General features: G+C 41.9%; 1 protein-coding gene across 3 annotated transcripts in view; it reads right to left on the reverse strand.

The window, feature by feature from the left end:
* Positions 1-22,238, reverse strand: part of AMPD2 (adenosine monophosphate deaminase 2) — an 85,370-nt gene that overhangs the window by 53,641 nt on the left and 9,491 nt on the right. For 2 of the 3 annotated variants that reach the window (XM_075195951.1, XM_075195949.1), the window contains exon 1: positions 6,158-6,465. The exons of the other annotated variant lie outside the window; for it this stretch is intronic. In XM_075195951.1, the coding sequence (XP_075052052.1) occupies positions 6,158-6,218 (61 nt within the window). In that variant the 5' untranslated portion in view covers positions 6,219-6,465. Of the gene's footprint in view, positions 1-6,157; positions 6,466-22,238 lie in introns of those variants that run through there. 3 annotated transcript variants of the gene reach the window in all.

Raw genomic sequence — 22,238 nt, forward strand, 5'->3', positions numbered from 1 at the left:
TTCCAGTCTGCCTTCACATGACATGCTGAGAGTCTGGGGTATGTGTCTGGCAGCCATACTAGTTGTCCCTCCAGGGAAATTTTGAAAAGGAGATAATGATTTGTAGGAGAACGGCTAAGAAAAATCAGATGCATACTTAAAAGGTACTTAACCTTCTATTTAAATACAAAAAAAACCTATGAGGGATTGCTCCTTCAACAATTCTATTTTGCTGCACATAACAGGCAATATACATAATATACCTGTCACACAAGCACTAATAAATTCTATGGACATATCAGTTCTTGTATACCAAATAACTTGAGTGTTAGCTTAAAACATGTCTGCAGCTCCAACAATACAACAGTAAAAGTTGAGACTTCTTGTGCAAAATGGTCAATATCTATATATGTTTTAATAGATTATTTTTAAACATTTTTTAACTGACTGGGAAATCTATGCACCAGTATAGGGACAATAGAGGTATAAAAACTCTTTCAATGGTGAATTGAGTTTGTTTACCATTATGCTATTTGTGGAAATAGTTTTCTCCAGATAACCTGCCATTATCCCTTTGCTACAGTTATCCTTTACACTAGAACAAGTGGATAAAGCTTCCTGTATAATCATTTTCCCTTATGGTGTATCCAGTGATGACAGTCTCGTATGCATGCTATAACATGTCTGCAATTAGAAGCAACTATAAAAATGTATTTTAAGTACAGTATACATTAAGATCATCCTAATAAATATATTTAGTGGGGAAAAAAATGTTTTGGTGTTGTTATTAATGCTAATGATTATTAATAAGTAACTTTAATTATTCTTTTTTTTCTTCTGTGCTTTCTTTTGCAAATGTATATTCTACAGAGGCATTGGACATATCCTGCAGTGTCTTATTTAGTAGAGCTGAGGTGACCTACATCCGAATTGATCAGCGCATGTATCTTACGTGCGTTTTTAAACAAACGTACGTTGCCCTCAGTATGAGTGTCTTGATGAATCAGGTCCTAGTTGGAATCAAACCTATAACCTGTGAGGAGACCATGCTAACCACTGTGTCACCATGTATTGCATATCCGACAATCTAGAGGCTCCAAAAAGCAGATTCTAGGACCCCAACTACTTCATCACTTTCCAATGTATTTTATAGTTACATTACTAATGTGCCAGTAACAAAATCAGCCATCTATAATTATTCATAAAATTGTCAGTAGAAAATGTTTTCCAGGGTTGGCAGCACTGGTACTGGGCACAGTTTTACCAGATGAAGAGTGGGTGTGCTGCTGTAATGATAACAGTATGATGTAAGGGTAGAAGAATACATACAGTATAGCAGGCAGGAAAAGGAGCACTACGAGGGAGACATAAATACTAGGTGGAGAGAAGAATATATAGTACAGCTAGTTGGGCAAAAATGGCATAGAAGCCAAATAAGTGATTATTAATCCCTATCTGTCAATTGAATTACAATGAGTAGATTTTAAAAAATGTGTGATGTTTTTAAACCTTTGTGATCATATGAACAGCAATCTAGGCAGCAACATACATTCAACTGGGACAGTAGAGTAGCACAATGGCTGGTGTTGACCTCTTACTAAATTGGCCCTGGTGTGTGTTTATGGTAGGGAAATTAGACTGTAACTTCCACTAGGGCAGGGACTGAATAAGGTTCTTTGATTGGTCGCAGAGGAGCAAGTAGATTTTATTTCCTCAGATGCATGTGTCATAACTAAATATAGACTACATTTAACCTCACATTCCTTCCTGATCCCAAATATGTCAATCTGTTAAATTCCCTGGGTCAATCGCCCCGTAATGTCATACAATAATTATAACTACAGATACCATTTCCTGTAAGAAAGGCATCTAATCCATTTATAAATTTTGTTAATGAATTTGCCCTGATACCTCAGGTGGTAAACAATTCATAGCTTAACCAGCCTTACAGTAATGCAATTGGTGAAAGATTCTTTCTTACTTTAGCAACTAATAACCTATTTTTCTCTGTATGGTCCTTGGTGCAAAATATTTATCTTTGTATTAACCACAGATTTTATTTATACCTATTAATTACATCACCTATAATGTGCCTTTTTCAAAGTAAAGAAATCTGTCTTCTAACCTAGTCCATTGCCATTTGTAACATAATGCAGATGAAAAGCACAAATGTTTAAATAGACAATAGTGGTATTGTAACAGATGCCATGTTACTCAGGGTGTGCACAGCGCACCTTAAGTTCTAGATAGTCACCATGCCACCTCCCTTAAAACACCCCTGCCTTGCTACAAGCACTAGGCAGTGGGAGGCTTCCCTTGAATTGGCTCTATATCACCTAAATAGGGATAAGTGGGAGGCATGATATAAGGCAAACTTACTAAGTACATGAGCCATATACATAACAACATAACATAACATACATACATAACAAAACAAAAAACTCAATTTGCCACAAGTTAGTGAAGTGGTGTATCTGTACAGATGTCGATAATTGACCCAAAATGAACAAAAGAAAGAAGGAGAGAAAAATAAATGGTATTTTGGCCCAAAAAGCTGCACCACAGATTGAGCACAAAATATTATTAAAATTGTTATAATTGTTATACATCTACTGTCATCAGGGCTGAATTTCTAAACTTCCAATTCTAAAATGGAACTTGATGTCTCCATAAATAATTACCTATAAAACCTGAAATTGGATGATCTTTTGAGTATTTCTATGCATTTGTACTTTTGTGTGGCAGTCATTCTCATTTATTTACTAATATCAAAAAGAAGGGCTAGACAGCTTGTTTATTCTTCATTTTACTGTTGAAAACGGCCAAAAGAGGTGTGTCTATTAATGTTTTATTGTAATTGATTTTGACCTCTAAATAAACCTTCTTATTACATTGCTTTCCAGTCAACACACATTCACACCAAGCATTTTCTGTGCTTCCATTAAAAAGCTGAGTAAACAGTAACTTAGACCAAATGTAAAAATCCATCCTGTTTATCTTTGGACTCTGTACCCATGCAGGGAATATCTCCAAGTTTTCCCAGACAACTACAATTCTGCTTACTTAAATTCCAGGTAAAGCTACCATATTTCTCTATGGTTTATAGACCCCCTAAACTGCTTATTGCCCAGCCAAATTATGCATCCACAAATTCACCACCTTTGTGCACATTGATTCTGTCTTAGATTAAAAAAACAAGTAAAGTAATACTGTATGTAGAGTTTGCTTATATATTAAATATAGGCAATATCTATCATTGCTATGCATTTGGCCATTGCAACTGTCCAATAGTACATTTTATACTAGAAATCCATATCTGCACACAGCTAATTCAGTCCCATTTCTAATTACAGCACTACAACAAGTAAAACCCTCAATGAAATAGGCTACATATATATTACATGTTGGCAGACACTTTTAAGAGAGTTAATGATCTACTTAGCATAGACACAAATGGTGGATAATATTTATGAGGGGTGATGATCTGGATCCACAAGTAAGTGCTGAGAAGTATGTGTTATGCTTAGGTGCTTTGTTGCTCCAATTTACTTCTGAAGCAATATTATGTAATAGTGCAGGTTTTAAAGGATGTCTGCTCTAGAGTGCAGTGCATCATGTGACTCCATTTGTAGCTACCTACACACACATAGCAAATGTCTGGAGAATTATTTCAAAGTTTGGCAACTATACATTTACTCAATTAAAAAATGCAGCTTGCCCAAAAAGATCAACTGAGATGACTATGGGTGCACATTGGGCTTTGACCACACTAATGATATTCTTGTGGCTTTTTTTTTTTTGCTTTCAGGAAAAGCGCTGTATGTCAATTTTAAAGTATTTTTCATGCACCTTGAAAATCATAGTGATTTTACAGTGAATTATTTTGCAGCATCGGATTTATGGCATTTTTCCTGGAAAATACTGTATTGAAACAGTTTTAGAGCTCCTTGTGACATTTACATTGTGACATTTGTGGTTTAGATGGATTTTAACATGGCACATTCTTCTCATGATGTCTTCATGCAGTATGTATGAAAAATGCCAGCATGATGGGCTAACCACTGACTTCAATAGCACTGAATTTAGTATCGGAGTTAGGTGAGATCAATAAAATCAAATCTTATGAACCACAAGACGATGGACAGTACACATGTAGCAGTGGTGTCACTCTAGCTTAATTGCAGATGGAAACGACAAAGGAAATAACACAGAAAGTTAGTTTTGTTAGCTGTCATATTACATTTATAATGTTATGTATGTACCACAGTGTTTTAACAACAGATTTTGATAGACAATTTTACTGGAAATTGTAAGTTTTTGACTAGTAAATCCAGAATTTGAAAGAAACACTAGTGGAATTGTCAAGGAGTTTAACCACACAGAAGCAGTTTGAGAAAAGCCTAGGAAATTACAGAGACAATGCTACTTTTTTGCTTTTGAGTGGAGTTAGAATTTGAATACCTTTTTTTGATTATAGAAACAAATAGGTTTTAAAAAAGAACATAACTGGATGTAACTGGGACACACCCAGCCAGGAGAGGAACAAAGCAATTCGAGGAGGGCCTGGCCAGCTCATCTCTTCTGAGGGGCCGAAGCATGTAAGAAGAGAAGAATGGGGCCCTCAGGATGGTGACCCACAATTGCAGAGCCCCTCCTCACTTTCAGGTCATACCCTCTGCAGTGGTGGTAGTTCCACCTCTGGACACAACATTAATGGCATCGGGACACTTTTTATGTATACATATACAGATTAATAACCAATCTTGTAACTGTTTTACAGTGTTTGACAACCAAAAGGTAGCGCCAGGTTTATAGACTGCATAAACTTTATGTAACAATGATTAGCTCTACCATTGCTAGATAAGAATAACTCTAAAATTTTAAATCTATTAAAAGAATCTAAGGGGTCTATGCATCAAGCAAAAACTTACTTAAAAGATGAAGAAACGTCTGTTTCTGCAACTTTGAAGTAAGTTTGCTATGTATTAACTGCCTAACGGAGGAGATTTCATAGAAATCTCCTCCGTTTAGGCTAACACCGTGAAGCATCGCAGTCCCCATATATTACTATGAGGACTGCGATGCTCTGCAATGCATGAAGCTTTGATAAGCTTCGCATTGCACGGACAGATAACGCCATCTCTCATTTCCTATTGGATTCTGCTGAAGCTTCTCTGGCTTCGCAGAATCCGTTACAGTGGACGTGCTATACACATGCTCACAGTACTTCCTCCTGTCACCGGCAGTGCTAAGCTACTGGTAAGTAGGACAAAAAGATCGCAGGAGAGGGGTCAATTTGCCAGGGATTCCGGCGTAGCCCCGGCATGGTGCATCTTAGCGTTACCTAAATATGCATCATTGCTACGTACAGTAATGTATATTTAGCTGTACCGCATCTTATTGATGCATAGACGCCTAAATCTTCCAAGAAATATTTCAAGAACTGTTGCATCATGGTACACACCTAGCAGGCAACAGTTTAGTTAGAAAAACAGTGATTCTAAATATATGATATATAATATAAGCCAGTTCTATCTCCTACTGCATAGCTATTGGTGCTATGAAATGTCTCCTGGAAATTTTCCGGATCTTGCCATTATCATGTCGCCCTGTCCCCTCCCAGTAATGCAGCCTTTTGCTATCTTCTCTCTATCATCTTCTCTTTCATTAGTATCCTATAAGTGCGCTCCCTCCCCAACCATTTATTCGCTACCAGGTGATGTAGCGAACAAATACTGAATCCTAAATGCCCCATAGTAACCTAATAATAAGAGGCAACCGACCAGTATCAATTACTGTTTACCGCAGCATACTTTTCTTGTGTGTCACGTCATTCCCCGTGTGCTTGTCTTTTCTTAATATTCTCCCGAGGGTTGTGATTTATTATTTAAAGAACTTCAAAGGTCAGCTCATGCAGCCCTGAGACCTATACCGCATACAATGTCCATATACAATGAATATGTATGTTATTTAGCCATCGTCTTCATAAAGGGCACAAGTAGCAGCGTGAGCAAAGAGCAGTGGCAATACCATCAATACTAATGCTTTGATGTACATACATATAACATTCGCTCCTCATACTCCCCCGTCCACTTTTTAATTTGTGTAATTTCAATCTATTTTTTGCAATAAAATCCATCAAACGACACCCCATTGACACCCAGCCCCTATTACTCACCTGCTGGGTTTGGAGTCTGTAAACTGGCTCTCTTTTTAAATGGAGATTTGCTACCTGACATGTTGCTTGGATATCTGTGCACCTGTATCCCAATGAGAATTAATGGTATTGGGGTCCTAAGCTTCTTTATCTGTGTATAACCAACTGCTTCAGTATATGTGTGTGTGTGTAACAGCTATAGAGATCGTGATGCAAGTCTGTGTATCTATGTGTAAGTCTATGTCCTTGCATTGCATATGTGGGATTGCTGTGTGATAGCAGCAATAGGAAGATGAAGCAGCAGTGTGTATATAAATGTGTGTGTATTTCTGTGCTTGGGGACTGTTGTTACAGTTTTTTTTTATAGCAAGCTCCTCCTTCTCTGCATGCAACAGTGTGAGGGGCTTCAAGCTGAAAAAGATGTTGTGTATGAATTCATAATGCAGAACATGTCTGCCTGTAGTGCTTTAGTTTCTAACCATACTTTATGCCCTTTACAAGATCTATCTGTGTCTGCTGTATTTGATTTTTTTAAAGAAATGTATGTCACCATCAGACAGACTGAATGGCAGTGTCACAGACATACACCTCTAGTAGAAACACAGTGTTCTTTGTATTCTATATACAGGGACTCTCCGTCTGCGACAAGATCTGATTATTTCCCTCTTTGATCTACCAAATTATATAAGTGTGTGTCCTGCAAAATGGCTGCTTTGTTGTGAGGAATATACTTATTCTTCTGCCATGAACAAGGCATTAATACACTGTCCCCAAATAAATCAGTGTTGTTTTAAAAATGCAACCATACAACATTAATCCTTTTAACAAGTCCTAAAGATCTATTTGCACAGGACTATTGCACTCAGTGTAATCCTCATCCTGATATTTAATTACATAGGTTATTTTATGCACATGCAATTCAACATACGATAAAAAATTACAGAGCATTAATACAGAACAGCAATATGGCTGGATAAGTTAAATTAATTAAATACATAATCAGATATTTAAAGTACAACATAATTGTGTTGTTATGCCCAGTACTCATATCATGCTGAGAAAGAATAGTATTTTATGATCTCCAACAGTGATCCAAACAACCCTGGCAATTCTGACCTATTCTGAAATGATTTTAACCTGTATTACCACCTGATTATTATTATTATCCTTTATTTTTAGGCGCCACAAGGTTTCCGCAGCGCCGTACACAGTACAAACAGTAGACTATACAGGGTGAAACAGTACAAAACAATCAACAAAAACAAAAATATCAAGTCAGTGATACTCTCGTTAACACAAGTAAGAGTGTTGACGAAGACAAGGCTGTGGATCACTCTGTCATGCTGATTGAGTTAGAATAACAGACTGGAAGCTTTAAAAAGTGGGTGGTATCTGGCCACTATTTGGAAAGGTTGTCCATCTAGGTTGTCTTGTGCCCGTATGATGTTGTCCAAAAAACAGGGGGGCTTAGTTTTACCTGATCTGACCAGATATCAAGAAGCTTGCATCCTATCTCAAATTAGAGACTGTTCTCTCCTCACCTCCCATAAACCCTGGTTGGATTTGGAAAGGGCTCTATATAATACATGCCCAATTGCAGATTTGATATGCCTTCCCAAACATCTGAGGTCCGACCCACTTGTCCCCCTAGCCTCTATTGCGGATGCTCTGAGAGTTTGAGACAGAACCGTGGGCTCCTCCACAAAATTTACCCTTCCGACTAGTACTATTTCTCTCCTCACAATGTCTACATTTCTTCCTGATTTTAACATCTCTAGCTGGATCCAGGTGGGTCTCTCATTCCTAGTGCACCTGTTTGTCCCTGGGGGCCTCTGCTCTTTCACACTGCTGCAGGATAAGTTTGTCCTCTCATCTAAAGATTTTTATAAGTACTTGCGGCTGAGGCATTGGATTGGGGTCCTTCACCGTCAGAATGGTCCACTTCACCCACACCCTTCTCTTCTCTACTCCAAACTGACTAAGGGTAACAATAAGGATGGAATCACTTTCTGGTATAAACACCTTTCTTCTTTATCTACCATTCCTAAACACACCTCCCAAACTAAGTGGGAAATGGATCTCAATACCTCCTTTTCCCTGGCTCAGTGGAAAATTATATATAGCAGTCTGTCTACTGTATCTAAACGTACCAATCAGGTGGAAATGTTATATAAATTGTTATATCGTACTCACCTTACCCCAGCCCGTCTCCAGAAGATATGGTCTAACCAATCTAAACTATGTTGGCGCAATTGTGGAGGTGTAGGGGATCTCATACATCTGTTTTGGTCGTTCCCTAGTATTCAGCCTCTATGGCATGAGGTATTCGACCTTGCGCAGAAAGTTACTTCTATATCCTTAACCACGAGACCTCTTGCTGCTGTCCTTCATCTATACCCTGATCAATTGCCCAAACATTACAGATATATTTAGGGCCATATTTTGGTAGCCACTAGGGCTGCAAATGCGCAACTATAGAAACAGCCATTACCCCTATCCTCCACAAAGTTATTTTACGAAGATCCACTTTAGTTTTCAAATGGATACATTAGATGCTCCTTACTCTATGTCACCATCTTCCCCAATTGTTAAGTGGATGGCTTGGCACGAATTTTTGACGGATGGCGAAGTTTCTAGATTAATTCACCTCCTAAAAACACATAACCTTCTTACTCCAACCCGGCCTGATCTATCTCCAACCCCGAGCTAAGCCTTATGTTAGGAACTTACCTTGTTCCCGTTCCGCTGCGCTGTCAGCGGGAGCTGACAGCGGTGTCCATCTCTTCAGCGCTTCTTCTGTTAGCGCTGCCGCACTTCCGGGTTCTCTCTGCTGCTGATCACGTGACTCCTGGGCGGGGAATTCAAACTCCTATATCTTCCCTGCTCTGACATGCTGCCTGTGTCAGAGCAATGTGTTTCCTGTTCCTGGCTACAGTTCCTGTGTCCTGACTCCTGTGAACCTGCTCCCTGTTATCCCCTCTATTCCTCCTACTCCTGTGTACCTACCTGGCTGTGACCTGACTATTCTTTGGCTTATCCCTGGCACTACGCAACTGGACTATCTTCTGTGTACCGACTCGGCTGTGTTACCAACTATTCTCTGGATCTCCCTCTGGCACCGCATACCTGATACCTTCTGTGTACCGACTCGGCTGTGTTACCAACTATTCTCTGGATCTCCCTCTGGCACCGTATACCTGATACCTTCTGTGTACCGACCCGGCTGTGTTACCAACTATTCTCTGGATCTCCCTCTGGCACCGTATACCTGATACCTTCTGTGTACCGACCCGGCTGTGTTACCAACTATTCTCTGGATCCTGCCACGCACCCATTGCCTCCGTGCATCTACCGGTTACTGTTCCAGACCTACTACGCCTGGAATTAACGGTTAGTGCCTGTACTTGCACCGCATTGTCTATTTTCTTGTCTGCCTGCCATCATTCAGAACTTTCTCCCTTACGTCAGTAGGCTAATCTGGGGGCCGCGACCTGCGGTTCTTCGGCAGCTAAGCCCACACTACCTTGCGGTGGTTCTTGGTGAAGACCGGAAGGCCGTTAGACTCCGCGCCCTAGGTAAGCCTGTGCTAATACTGACTAAGGCATCAAAATCGTAACAGTTTGCTCTGACCCTTATCTAACTGATGGAAGCGACAGGGAATCCCACTGCGAGAGTACTACTGGATAACTTAGCGGCTCAGGTTGAGGAACAGGGGAAAAATCAAGAACAGTTATTACAGATTCTGCAGACTCTGTCTAACAGGTTGGATACGCTCCAAGCAGCTCAGGTGGCAGCTCCTAATCCTCCACCTGCTCCGGCCCCACAGCCTGCCCCCGCTCCAAGCGGTTCAGCTGTATCTGCTCCCACCACCTCTCAACTCCGCATACCTAACCCACCCAAGTTCAATGGGGATCCTAAGGAATGCCGAGGCTTCTTGAACCAGTGTGCTATTCAATTCGAACTTTTGCCCGGAAACTTTCCCACACAGAAAACTAAAGTCGCTTATATTATTTCCTTATTGTCTGGTCAAGCGCTTGCCTGGGCTTCTCCTCTCTGGGAACATGATGACCCCATTCTCCATAATTGTGCCACTTTCTTGGAAACCTTCAGACGCATCTTTGATGAACCCGTACGAGTCTCCAGTGCAGCTTCTGGACTCCTCCGTCTGCGCCAGGGTACCCTTACTCTGGGCCAGTATGCCCTTCAATTTCGCACTATGGCGGCCGAACTTCGTTGGAACAATGAAGCTTTAGTGGCCACATTTTGGCAAGGCTTGTCCGATCGTATTAAGGACGAGCTAGCAGCCCGAGAGTTACCCACTACCCTGGATGCTTTGATCTCTCTCTGTAACCAGATTGATATACGTTTCCGTGAACGCACTCAGGAGAGAGAGAGTTCCCGTCGATCTACTTTCCGTTTGGCTCCTCGCTTCCAAAGTCCTATTACACCGGAGGAAGAGCCTATGCAGTTGGGAAGAGCACGTTTATCCCAGGAGGAAAGAGAGAGCCGGTTCAAGAATCGTTTATGCCTTTATTGCGGGGAACCCGGTCATGTCCTGAGTCAATGTGGGAAGCGCCCGGGAAACGATCGGACCTAACTGATGACGGAGAGACTAAGTTAGGTATGAACATTCTCTCTCCTATGGATTCTAGTTTTTCTATCCAAGTTATTCTGCAATATACTGATAAACAATTGTCTCTTCCAGCGCTTATTGACTCCGGTGCAGCGGGGAACTTTTTACGAGCTGACATTGTAGAGCGGTTATCATTGCCTAGGCAACCCTTAGATCCACCTATTGCCATTACAGCTATAGATGGCAGTCGTATCATTGGAGGATCCATTAAGAACAGAACTGTCAACATGTCTCTACGCATTGGAGCCTTGCACACTGAGGAAATCTCCTTCTTAGTCATTCCAAAGGCTATCAACCCGTTGATCTTAGGCCTACCTTGGCTCAGACTTCACTCCCCCACTTTAGATTGGCAGAAACCGGAAGTTCTTGCATGGGGTTCAGAGTGTCATTCCCGATGTCTTCCCAGGATTCATAGACCCGCTATGGGCTGTCTTCCAACACCCTCCGGTATTCCCCCTCAATATCAGTCGTTTTCTGATGTCTTTTGTGAAAAGGAGGCTTCCAAGTTACCCCCTCATAGACCTTGGGATTGCTCCATTGAATTGTTGCCGGATAAGATACCACCTAGAGGACGGGTATTTCCATTATCTCTACCCGAATCAGAGGCCATGTCCCTATATATTAAGGAGAATTTAAACAGGGGTTTTATCCGGAAATCCTCGTCACCAGCAGGAGCAGGTTTCTTTTTCGTAAAAAAGAAGGACGGCGGATTGCGTCCTTGCATAGACTACCGTGGCCTCAACGCCATAACGAAAAAGAATAGGTACCCCTTACCATTAATCTCTGAACTCTTTGATAGGATCAAGGGAGCTTCAATTTTTTCTAAACTGGATTTGAAAGGGGCCTACAACCTTATCCGTATTAAACAAGGGGATGAATGGAAGACGGCGTTCAATACGCACGATGGGCATTTTGAGTATCTTGTCATGCCATTTGGACTTTGTAACGCCCCTGCGGTTTTTCAAAATTTCATTAACGAAGTTTTTCAGGATTTCCTGTATCAATTTGTTGTCATCTACCTAGACGATATTCTTATTTTTTCACCTGATATTATTACTCATCGCCATCATGTCTCCTTGATTCTTCAACGCCTTCGGTCGCATCATCTGTACTGTAATGTGGACAAGTGTGTCTTTGAAAAAACGCATCTTCCTTTTCTTGGTCACGTGGTTTCTGGCTCCGGATTACGTATGGACCCTGAGAAATTAAAGGCGATTTCTGATTGGCCCCAACCGGTTGGACTTAAGGCCATCCAGCGTTTTATTGGGTTCTCTAACTATTACCGCCACTTTATCAAAGGGTTTTCGTCTGTTATTGCACCCATCACTTCCCTGACCAAGAAATCTGCCAACGCTAAGACCTGGCCACCAGAGGCGGTAGAGGCCTTCAAGTATCTTAAAGAAGCCTTCATATCGGCACCTATTCTTCAACAGCCAGATTCTTCCTTCCCCTTTTTTCTCGAAGTTGACGCATCCTCCACTGGAGTAGGAGCTATTTTGTCTCAGAAGAATTCTACTGGAAAGTTTTCTCCCTGTGGCTTCTTTTCTCGTAAATTCTCATCCACCGAAAAAAACTACGGCATTGGAGACAGAGAACTACTTGCTATCAAATTGGCCTTGGAGGCCTGGAGACATCATTTGGAGGGAGCCAGATTTCCTGTTACTATTTTTACGGATCACAAGAACCTGCTTTATCTACAAACTGCATCCTGCCTCAATCCCCGTCAGGCCAGATGGTCTTTATTTTTTTCACGATTCAATATGATCATTACCTTCAGACCAGGGTCCAAGAACAAGAAGGCTGATGCTCTCTCTCGTTCCTTTGATTCTATGGATACCGAAGAAGAGAGTGTTAGGTCTATTCTAGATCCAGAATGTATTTTGGCTACTACTCCTACTCGGGTGATCATTCCTCACGGGAACACTTTGGTTCCTCCACATCTCCAAACTAAACTCCTTAAATGGGCTCAGGCCTCCCGTTTTTCTGGTCATGCCGGTATAAAGAAGACCTTGGAATTTATCTCCCGTAGTTATTGGTGGCCGGCTATCCGTTCGGACGTTCGACAGTTTGTGACGGCGTGTTCCACTTGCGCTCAGAATAAAGTTCCTCGTCAAGCTCCATACGGTCTGCTGCAGCCTCTGCCAATTCCGGATCGACCTTGGAGTCATCTCTCCATGGATTTTATCACAGATTTACCCTCCTCCAGAGGGTTCTCAGTAGTGTGGGTGGTCACCGATCGCCTTTCCCGAGCCGCTCATTTTGTGGCATTAAAAGGTCTCCCTTCTGCTCCTATTCTGGCTCAACTCTTCATTAAAGAAATTTTCTGCCTACATGGCTGTCCAGATATTATCGTTTCTGATCGAGGAACTCAGTTCGTGGCAAGATTTTGGAGGGCCTTTTCTCGTCTTTGTGGAATTAAGTTAAATTTCTCTTCTGCATATCATCCGCAAGTAATGGTCTCACGGAAAGGACGAATCAAGAATTGGAGAAATTCCTCAGATGTTTCATTTCAGCTAAACATGATGATTGGGTTGATTTATTACCTTGGGCAGAATTCGCCCACAATAATAATTCACACGACTCTACCTCCATTTCTCCCTTTTTTGCTCTTCAGGGATTTCATCCTAAAGTTCCACCCTTCAAAGAGTTAACCGCTTCTGGGGTTCCTGCAGTGGATTCCCTTCTATCGGACTTCTCGTCTAGGTGGGATCTTATCAAACGCAAATTACTTCACACCTCTGCCATCAGTAAAAAAGCATTTGACAAAAGAAGAAGACCGTCTCCACTACTTACTCCTGGTGACAAAGTGTGGTTGTCTACAAAGAATCTTCGCTTGTTGGTTCCTTCTAGGAAATTCGCTCCCCGATTTATCGGTCCCTTCAAGATCATTGAGGTCATTAATCCGGTGGCCTTTAGATTAAAATTACCCCCTACCTTGAGGATTCCCAATGTCTTCCACATTTCCCTTCTCAAACCACTTGTTGTTAACAAATTCTTCTCTTCAAGAAGACCTCCTGCTGCTATTTCTGCACCAGATCAGGAATTTGAGGTGAAGGAGATTCTAGATTCTCGGATTTCCAGAGGTTCCTTGCAGTTCCTGGTTGACTGGAAAGGTTACGGTCCTGAAGAGCGTTCTTGGATTCCTGCACGAGACCTTCATGCTCCGAGTTTGTTGAAGAAATTCCATACCAAGTTCCCTCTAAAGCCTTATAGGTTGTCCGGAGGCCATCCCTGAAGGGGGGGGTACTGTTAGGAACTTACCTTGTTCCCGTTCCACTGCGCTGTCAGCGGGAGCTGACAGCGGTGTCCATCTCTTCAGCGCTTCTTCTGTTAGCGCTGCCGCACTTCCGGGTTCTCTCTGCTGCTGATCACGTGACTCCTGGGCGGGGAATTCAAACTCCTATATCTTCCCTGCTCTGACATGCTGCCTGTGTCAGAGCAATGTGTTTCCTGTTCCTGGCTACAGTTCCTGTGTCCTGACTCCTGTGAACCTGCTCCCTGTTAACCCCTCTATTCCTCCTACTCCTGTGTACCTACCTGGCTGTGACCTGACTATTCTTTGGCTTATCCCTGGCACTACGCAACTGGACTATCTTCTGTGTACCGACTCGGCTGTGTTACCAACTATTCTCTGGATCTCCCTCTGGCACCGCATACCTGATACCTTCTGTGTACCGACTCGGCTGTGTTACCAACTATTCTCTGGATCTCCCTCTGGCACCGTATACCTGATACCTTCTGTGTACCGACCCGGCTGTGTTACCAACTATTCTCTGGATCTCCCTCTGGCACCGTATACCTGATACCTTCTGTGTACCGACCCGGCTGTGTTACCAACTATTCTCTGAATCCTGTCACGCACCCATTGCCTCCGTGCATCTACCGGTTACTGTTCCAGACCTACTACGCCTGGAATTAACGGTTAGTGCCTGTACTTGCACCGCATTGTCTATTTTCTTGTCTGCCTGCCATCACTTAGAACTTTCTCCCTTACGTCAGTAGGCTAATCTGGGGGCCGCGACCTGCGGTTCTTCGGCAGCTAAGCCCACACTACCTTGCGGTGGTTCTTGGTGAAGACCGGAAGGCCGTTAGACTCCGCGCCCTAGGTAAGCCTGTGCTAATACTGACTAAGGCATCAAAATCGTAACACCTTAACACTTTGTCTCTTTTCCCAACTTGGTAGGATATTGTTGACATGCTTTTCTGCATATGTTGTATGGTGTGATATACAATGTTATGTCTGCTCCCTACTATGTACTTCCCCCCCCCCTTTTTCTTATTTCTGTACCCCTCCCTTCCTAACTTTTCAAACATTAATACAAATTATTGATGTTTTTGATGATTAGTGGACTGAGCAAGTATAAACTCATATAAGTCTTATGGTTTTCTGTTTTAAAATTATGACTATACTTATGCAGTGTAAAAATACCAGTACATACAAATAAAAATCTATATATAGTAGTTTTTGTAGATTGGTATATCTGTCTGTGTAGTGAAGATTATCTGATCAAATGTTTGTCTGTGAAGTCCCCGCTCTCTGAGACACAAAGACTCTGATCTCATTTCATGGTTCCAATTACAAATGTTTAATTGGAGCCGCTCAACTGACAATTCTTAAGAGGGCATTAAACTTTTACTACTTCCCACTAGAGAAATACAAGTTGAACTTTAAATTTCATTTAATTTCATATTAGAGGTATGTTTTATTTGTTGTTGCTGTTTATATTGTATTATTATAATTACAATTATAGCGTTCTCTGCAGCTTGGTTTAGCCCTGTGAATGTTCTAATGCTCTGTTTACCCACAGGTTGATCTTGAACTGTGAAAGGACTCCCAAAGAATTCAATTACAGGAAGAATGACAATGGAAATAAGAAATGGCTACACAAATACATAGACAATAACTTTTACAGGGAGCTGAAGGCTTCCTGTCATTTAAACCGTACTTGCCAACTCCCCCGGAATGTCTGGGAGACTCCCGAAATTCGGGTCAGTCTCATGGGAGAGTAGGCAAGTCTCCCGCATACCTCGATTGCCTGGCGAAAATGACGCGATTTGCGGTGAATCGTGTCATTTTGGCCCCGCCCCCGCGACAAAATGCCATTTCCGTCACTGGGGCGGGGCCAAAATGACACATTTAGTTGCGCCCGCCCGCTCCCGCTCTTTAGTCACGCCCCTCTCATGGAATGCAGTTGCCGAAAGTAGGCAAATATGATTTAAACCAGACCTTTTTATGGTGAGATTTTCGATAATTTTAGCATGAAACGTACCACCAAACTCAGGTGCTAGTGTGGCATGCGCCCTGAATATTATGCTTAAGTGCAACATATGTATTAAATTAATCAGACAGTTAAATGTACATGCCAGTTATTAAGCCACACAGAGTAATTTATTGTAAAAAACAAATGTATAGCTCACATTCCTGTTCTGGTGAACAAAACTATTATTGTAGCATAGATGTGAACACTGGTAAAATAAATATACAGTATGAATATTTTTATGTCTATGTTTGGCCAATATGCCAAAATATAAACAAAATGCCTCCATACATATAGCCTCACATGGCACTAAACAGCCAATACGCACATAAAGGGCCTGATTCAAGTCGGAACACAAATTTCCGTGTTTAAAAAAAAGTATGCAATTTTTGTGTAATTCAGCCCATATTTTAATCCAAAAGTTTTTTAAGATATGTTACGATTTGAATAGGAGTGGAAATACTCTATATAAACAATGCATGTTTTCCGTGAGCGTAGAACACATACAGACTGAAGTATTTCTTTGGGGTATTTGTATGATGTTTGCTACTTGCATATTTACAATGAATTCAAACCGCACATAACTTTTATATGATCATAATTTAAAATAACTATTGCTAACAATATAATAACAGACAACTAAAAAAAACAAGAATACATTTAACTATTTTTCTTTCAATATAATCCATGTGAGATTTTTTTATTTTATTTCATCTATTAATTTAAAATAACTAACTTAATAAATAAACCTTCATTGTGTACAGTTGTTCTCTGCTAGCTACTGGAAAGCTTGTGTGAAAAGCAGCAAACAAAGAAAATGCCTTGTCGATCATTACTTTGCATTTACACCTGCTCTGTAGCAAGTGCAAGAGATACGGATGAAAACATCAGTATTTACACTAAACACAGGATTTAAATTAACCGTGTCTGCTCTCACTGTACATGGTGTACCTTAGTCCGTTACTTCCCTCCACCTTTCCGACCTTTTAAGTCGAAAGGGGTCATAAGTGTCAGATGTGTGCGGATATGAGTGCCGTGCAATTGCGTTCATTCGTAAATGTTTGGTTTCTGGAGAGTGCTAATTCATGGAAAATACGCTATGCAAATGGGTGCACGTCCTGACTTGAATCAGGCTCAGAGTTTCATATGTAACCAGATAGATGGTGTTTACCATATAGCCAGTATCCCATATAGCTTCATATTCCTCTATATAGAATATAGAGAAATATGAGACTACATGATATAGTCTCATGTTCCTTTCCCCTCCCTCATGGCCCAGAGCCATCACCTCCACTGTGCAGATGGGATCCTTAGAAGTGGTAACAGCAGTGATGTTCTTAAGAGCAATGTCTACAATGTTGTTGCTCCTACATCTTCCATGCCTGCCTGTTCTCCCACTCCCACCCCCACCTCTAGTAATTAAAAAGTAGAACAAGTAAAGCGTTGGGACGTAGGGGGTAGGAAAGTGGAGGCACAGGAAAATACACAGTGACTAGAGTTCATCATGTGAATGAAATCCTGTGAAACCATGTGTCACATGGTGAGAAAGGGCAGCTACACAATGTGGATGCTTTACATACCAACATAGGGTGATTGCAGGCAAAAAATGCAGTTCATTCATAGGCTTGCTGCTGGTTTCCATAAAGGTAAAACTGTTGGGCTAGTGAGATGTAGTTGTAGTGTGCAGTACCTTTGTCAGTACATTCACATTCCTCCCAACATTCAAGATGTCAGGGGTGGGTTTCTGGGTCTCCAGAAACCCCTCCCCTCCACTAACGTAGTGCCCCACATAGCGGCACTGTACTATATAGCAGCCGTGGCGCTGTCAAAGAAGCGTCCGCGGCGGTGCTGTATTGAAACCCCCCCTAAATATCCTGCGTGCGCCCCTGTGTGTCTACGGTGGGACACAGCCAGCCTCCTCTAAAAGGTGGACGTGATCTCACCACATAAGGGCGCACCTAGCACTTCTGAAGTGCTAGGCAGAAGTGCTAGGAGGCCCTCCAACACCCTTCTCCTAAAAACAGAGACGTTGCTTGATACAAATATCCAATGCTTAGTTATTTGTTCTGCTTATATCTAACATTAACGGTAGAGCCGGTGGGCAAACCTAAGTGCAGCCTACAGATATTAACATGTTCTTATATTCATTCTTATACCATACAAGTTAACCCGTGTATGATACTCATGCATTCTAGTCAAATCAAGCTACTTAAGGTGTTAAAAAGGTTCTTGTCATGCATTTGGGCCATAGCCCAGGCCTCTTCAGGGCAAGAGCGTTACTTCCCGACGTAAGCGTCCTTTTTTAACATGGTTTTGTCCACATGTCACCACCTCTTCATTCTTCTCCATCACCTCATCCTTCATTTTCATCGCCACATCTATCCAGATGTCTATCCAGACACAGGGATCTCTCTCAGTGGTCACACTCCTCTCACTCTGTCACCCCCGGCAACCACCAACCACTCCCCACTGTCACCCCCGGCAACCACCAACCACTCCCAACTGTCACTTCTCCTTCAAGAAATATATATATATATTTTTTTTAAATCTTTATAAACACTTTTAACAATTAACAAATTAAATTAACAAATTAAAAACATCTTAGTATACCAAATTTCAGCCCTTTCTGAATTTTTTTTTCCACACACACTAAGAATTTAGTAGGTCAGTGTATAACTCCGCCCAGCAGGTGGCGCTGCAGCTTGGTTTGATTTTTTCCACACACAGACAGACTAACACACGCCACTAAGCATTTATATTATAGATTTTCAGTGCGTTTGGCACATGCTCACTATGGACCTCATTTAGAGTCGGACGCAAAGTCCGTTTTAGGCGCATCCAACAAAAAAACAATATCACGCATGTGCAGAAAGCACCAAATCCGCCTGCATCTTGGAGGCAATTAACACTTGCGACAGCTTGCGACTCACTACGAGAGAATGGGAGAAACGCGGAATTTTGAAGGTGTGACCCTGTAAGTAAATCCTAGTTGCAGTGAGGCGCAGACGCAACACACGTCAAAACAGGGCTAAAGCTGTGCAGCAGGAATTAGGTGGCGCAAGCAGTTAGCTAGCTACAGGAACTGTTCGCAGCTCAATAGGGTATTAAGAGTGGGACGCAACTGGGGTTGCTTGCCACTCGCAATACCAAGCTGCGGCACACTCCCACTCCTACACTTCTTAAACGGACTTTGCGTTTGACTCTAAATGAGGTCCTATGGGTATATTTCTCCAAACTTCCAATGAGTTGGTACTGTCCCGCTGACATCGGTACAGTTGCGACTCAGGTATGCATTCATGCAAAGGTGAGATTCCTGCCTTGTACTTTTTAGACACCCTCATACTGCAAAATTTACACACAACTATAGATAGTGGAATTCAGTATATAGATGATGATAGACTGATTGCATGTGTATCCTAGAGGCTATGCCTTCTTGATCCCCTTGTTCATCTGTAGTTTGCATAGCCAGACGCCAGAGGTGTGAATGCTGATACTGTGCTAATTACTGTAAATGGTGGGGATTCAATATTAATATTAGCATGGACAGAATTTATTAAGCTTCTTAAATAAAGTGGAAAAAACCCTTTAACTGTTGTGTTGCTATGAGAAGCAAAGTTAAATATTCATAAAGCAGTATCTTTACAGGGGGTTACCACTGCCTTCCTTTTATTTCCAGTGAATCACCCCTCTTCTGACACCACAATATTGAATTAGGCTGTGTGCTCCAGGCTCCAGTTTGGATATTGGCAGATACATGGTTTCAGTGTCACCCACCACATTAATGTGTAGATAATCCACATGCATACAGAGGAAGCAGCATCCAACATACCTACAAAGTAGAGATGCTCACTGACCCACGTGTTTTGGTTTTGATTTTGGTTTTGGATCTGGATTAGCTTCAGGTTTTGGTTTTGATTTTGCCAAAACCACCCTTGTGTGTTTTGGTTTTTGTTTTTGTTTTGTTTAGCTATTTTTTTACAAAATTTCATTTTTTGTTGTAAAATCACATCATTTCATTATTATTTTGTACCTACATTATTATGAACCTCACTAACACTAATTTCCAGTGATTTCCATTCAATTTTAGGAGAGGTAGCATGTACAATTGATCAAGCCAAGCAGTTCATCCACAAGGAGTGGCACTTTTGTGGCTGAAGTGCAAGTTCAACATGGCCCTCCCTAAACAAGCTAACAATGGGCTTGTTAGAGTAATGGCAGAAACACACATCGGTGCCAGGAAAGATTAATGGTGCAAAGATGGAATTGTCCTTGGGCCCTCCTACCAACCCATATGTTGGATCTTACAAAGGACATGCACACTTTAACAAACCAAGCACTTCAGCGACAAGGGCTGCCACTTTTGTGGCTGAAGTGCTTGGTTTGTTTGGGCCCCCACTAAACCAGCTATCAATGCCCTAAAGACATGTTAGACCAACAGTGCTGTGAAGTGAATTCTACACTGTCAAGATGATGTCGTCATCATCTTCAGTATCATCATCACCCTCATCAGTGTGTACATCATCATCACAGACTATTAATTCATCTCCGCTGGAATCCGCCATTAGAGAAATGTCAGTACTTGGATGTATTTGCTGGTAAAGGCCTTCCTCGTGGGAGATGTAGTTCATTTTGATGAATATCATCTTTTCCACATTTTTAGGAAGTAACCTCCTACGTCGATCACTGACAAGGTTCCCGGCCGTGCTGAAAACTCTTTGTGAGTGCACACTGGAGGGTGGGCAGCTTAGGTATTTTAAAACAAATTTGTACATGGATTTCCAAATGGCTTGTTTTTCCTCCCAGTATGGAAAGGGACTGTCTAACATTTCGATATCAATTAACTCTTGAAAATAATCCTCCACCATCCTCTGCATGTTAATAGTAGGATTGGATGGAGTTATGGCCGAGGTCACACTTTTTTGGTAAAATCTTTCAAACCAGACCAGATGTCAAACTGTTGTGGTCTGCCACCTGCGTCATCCCTGCTTCTCTTTGGAAAGTGCAATTTCTTACGACCAGCAGCTGCCTGAGAAACTGAAGGAGGAGACGTCGTCATGCCAAGGCCCAGTTAAGCGGTCAACTTGTTGACCAAGAGCTCCTTGCAACTGTTCAGATCTCAGTCATTTGGAAGCAAGGAGTCGATGTAGGATATAGGTCTTAAACCTAGGATCAAGCACAGTCGCCAAAACATAGTGATCCGACTTCAAGATTTTAATAACTCTTGGATCATTGCGAAGCGAATTAAGTACTTGATCTACAAGGCCAACATACTTTGCGGAATTACTTTCTTTCATCTTCACCTTCAGTTTGTCAAGCTGCTTTTCCAAAAGTCGAATTAAGGGAATGACTTGGCTCAAGCTAGCAGAGTCTGAACTCACTTCACATGTCACAATTTCAAATGGTTTCAGCACCTTGCACAGCACAGACAGGATTCTCCACTGTGCAAGACTGAAATACATTCCCCCTCCTTTCCCAATGTCATGGCTTGTGCAATACACTTGTATGGCTTTGCGCTGTTCCTCCATCCTCTGAAGCATGTACAGGGTGGAATTCCACCTTGTTAACACCTCTTGCTTCAGTTGGTGGCAGGGCAAATTAAATTGTTCTTGGAGTTGCTGCAATCTTCTACATGCTGTGGCAGAATGACGGAAATGTCCCGAAATTTTACGGGCCACCGAAAGCATCTCCTGCACCTCACGGTTATTTTTCAAGAAGCTCTGCACCACCAAGTTTATTGTGTGAGTAAAACAGGGAATGTGATGGAATTCACCCAGCTGTAATGCTCGCACAATATTGTTGGTGTTATCTGAAATAACATATCCTGGGGAGAGTCCAAGTGGTATAAACCATGTATCAATGACATCCCTTAGTTTTCGTAACAGATTATCAGCCGTATGCCTGTTAGTGAAGCCGGTGATAAAAAGAGTAGCTTGCCTGTGAGAAAAGTTACGTAGTGGTGTACATGCTGCTGCTCATCCTGCTTGTGAAGGCGAATGACCAACCCAGTGGGCTGTCACAGTCATATAATCTTTGGTTTGGCCACTTCCACTTGTCCACATATCTGTGGTAAAGTGTACAGTGGGTAGTACATTTTTATAGGGATGAGCGCACTCGGATTTATGAAATCCGAGCCCACCCGAACGTTGCGGATCCGAGTCGGATCCGAGACAGATCCGGGTATTGGCGCCAAATTCAAATGTGAAACTGAGGC

Source organism: Mixophyes fleayi, chromosome 2, assembly GCF_038048845.1.
Source record: "Mixophyes fleayi isolate aMixFle1 chromosome 2, aMixFle1.hap1, whole genome shotgun sequence".
Lineage (NCBI taxonomy): Eukaryota > Metazoa > Chordata > Amphibia > Anura > Limnodynastidae > Mixophyes > Mixophyes fleayi.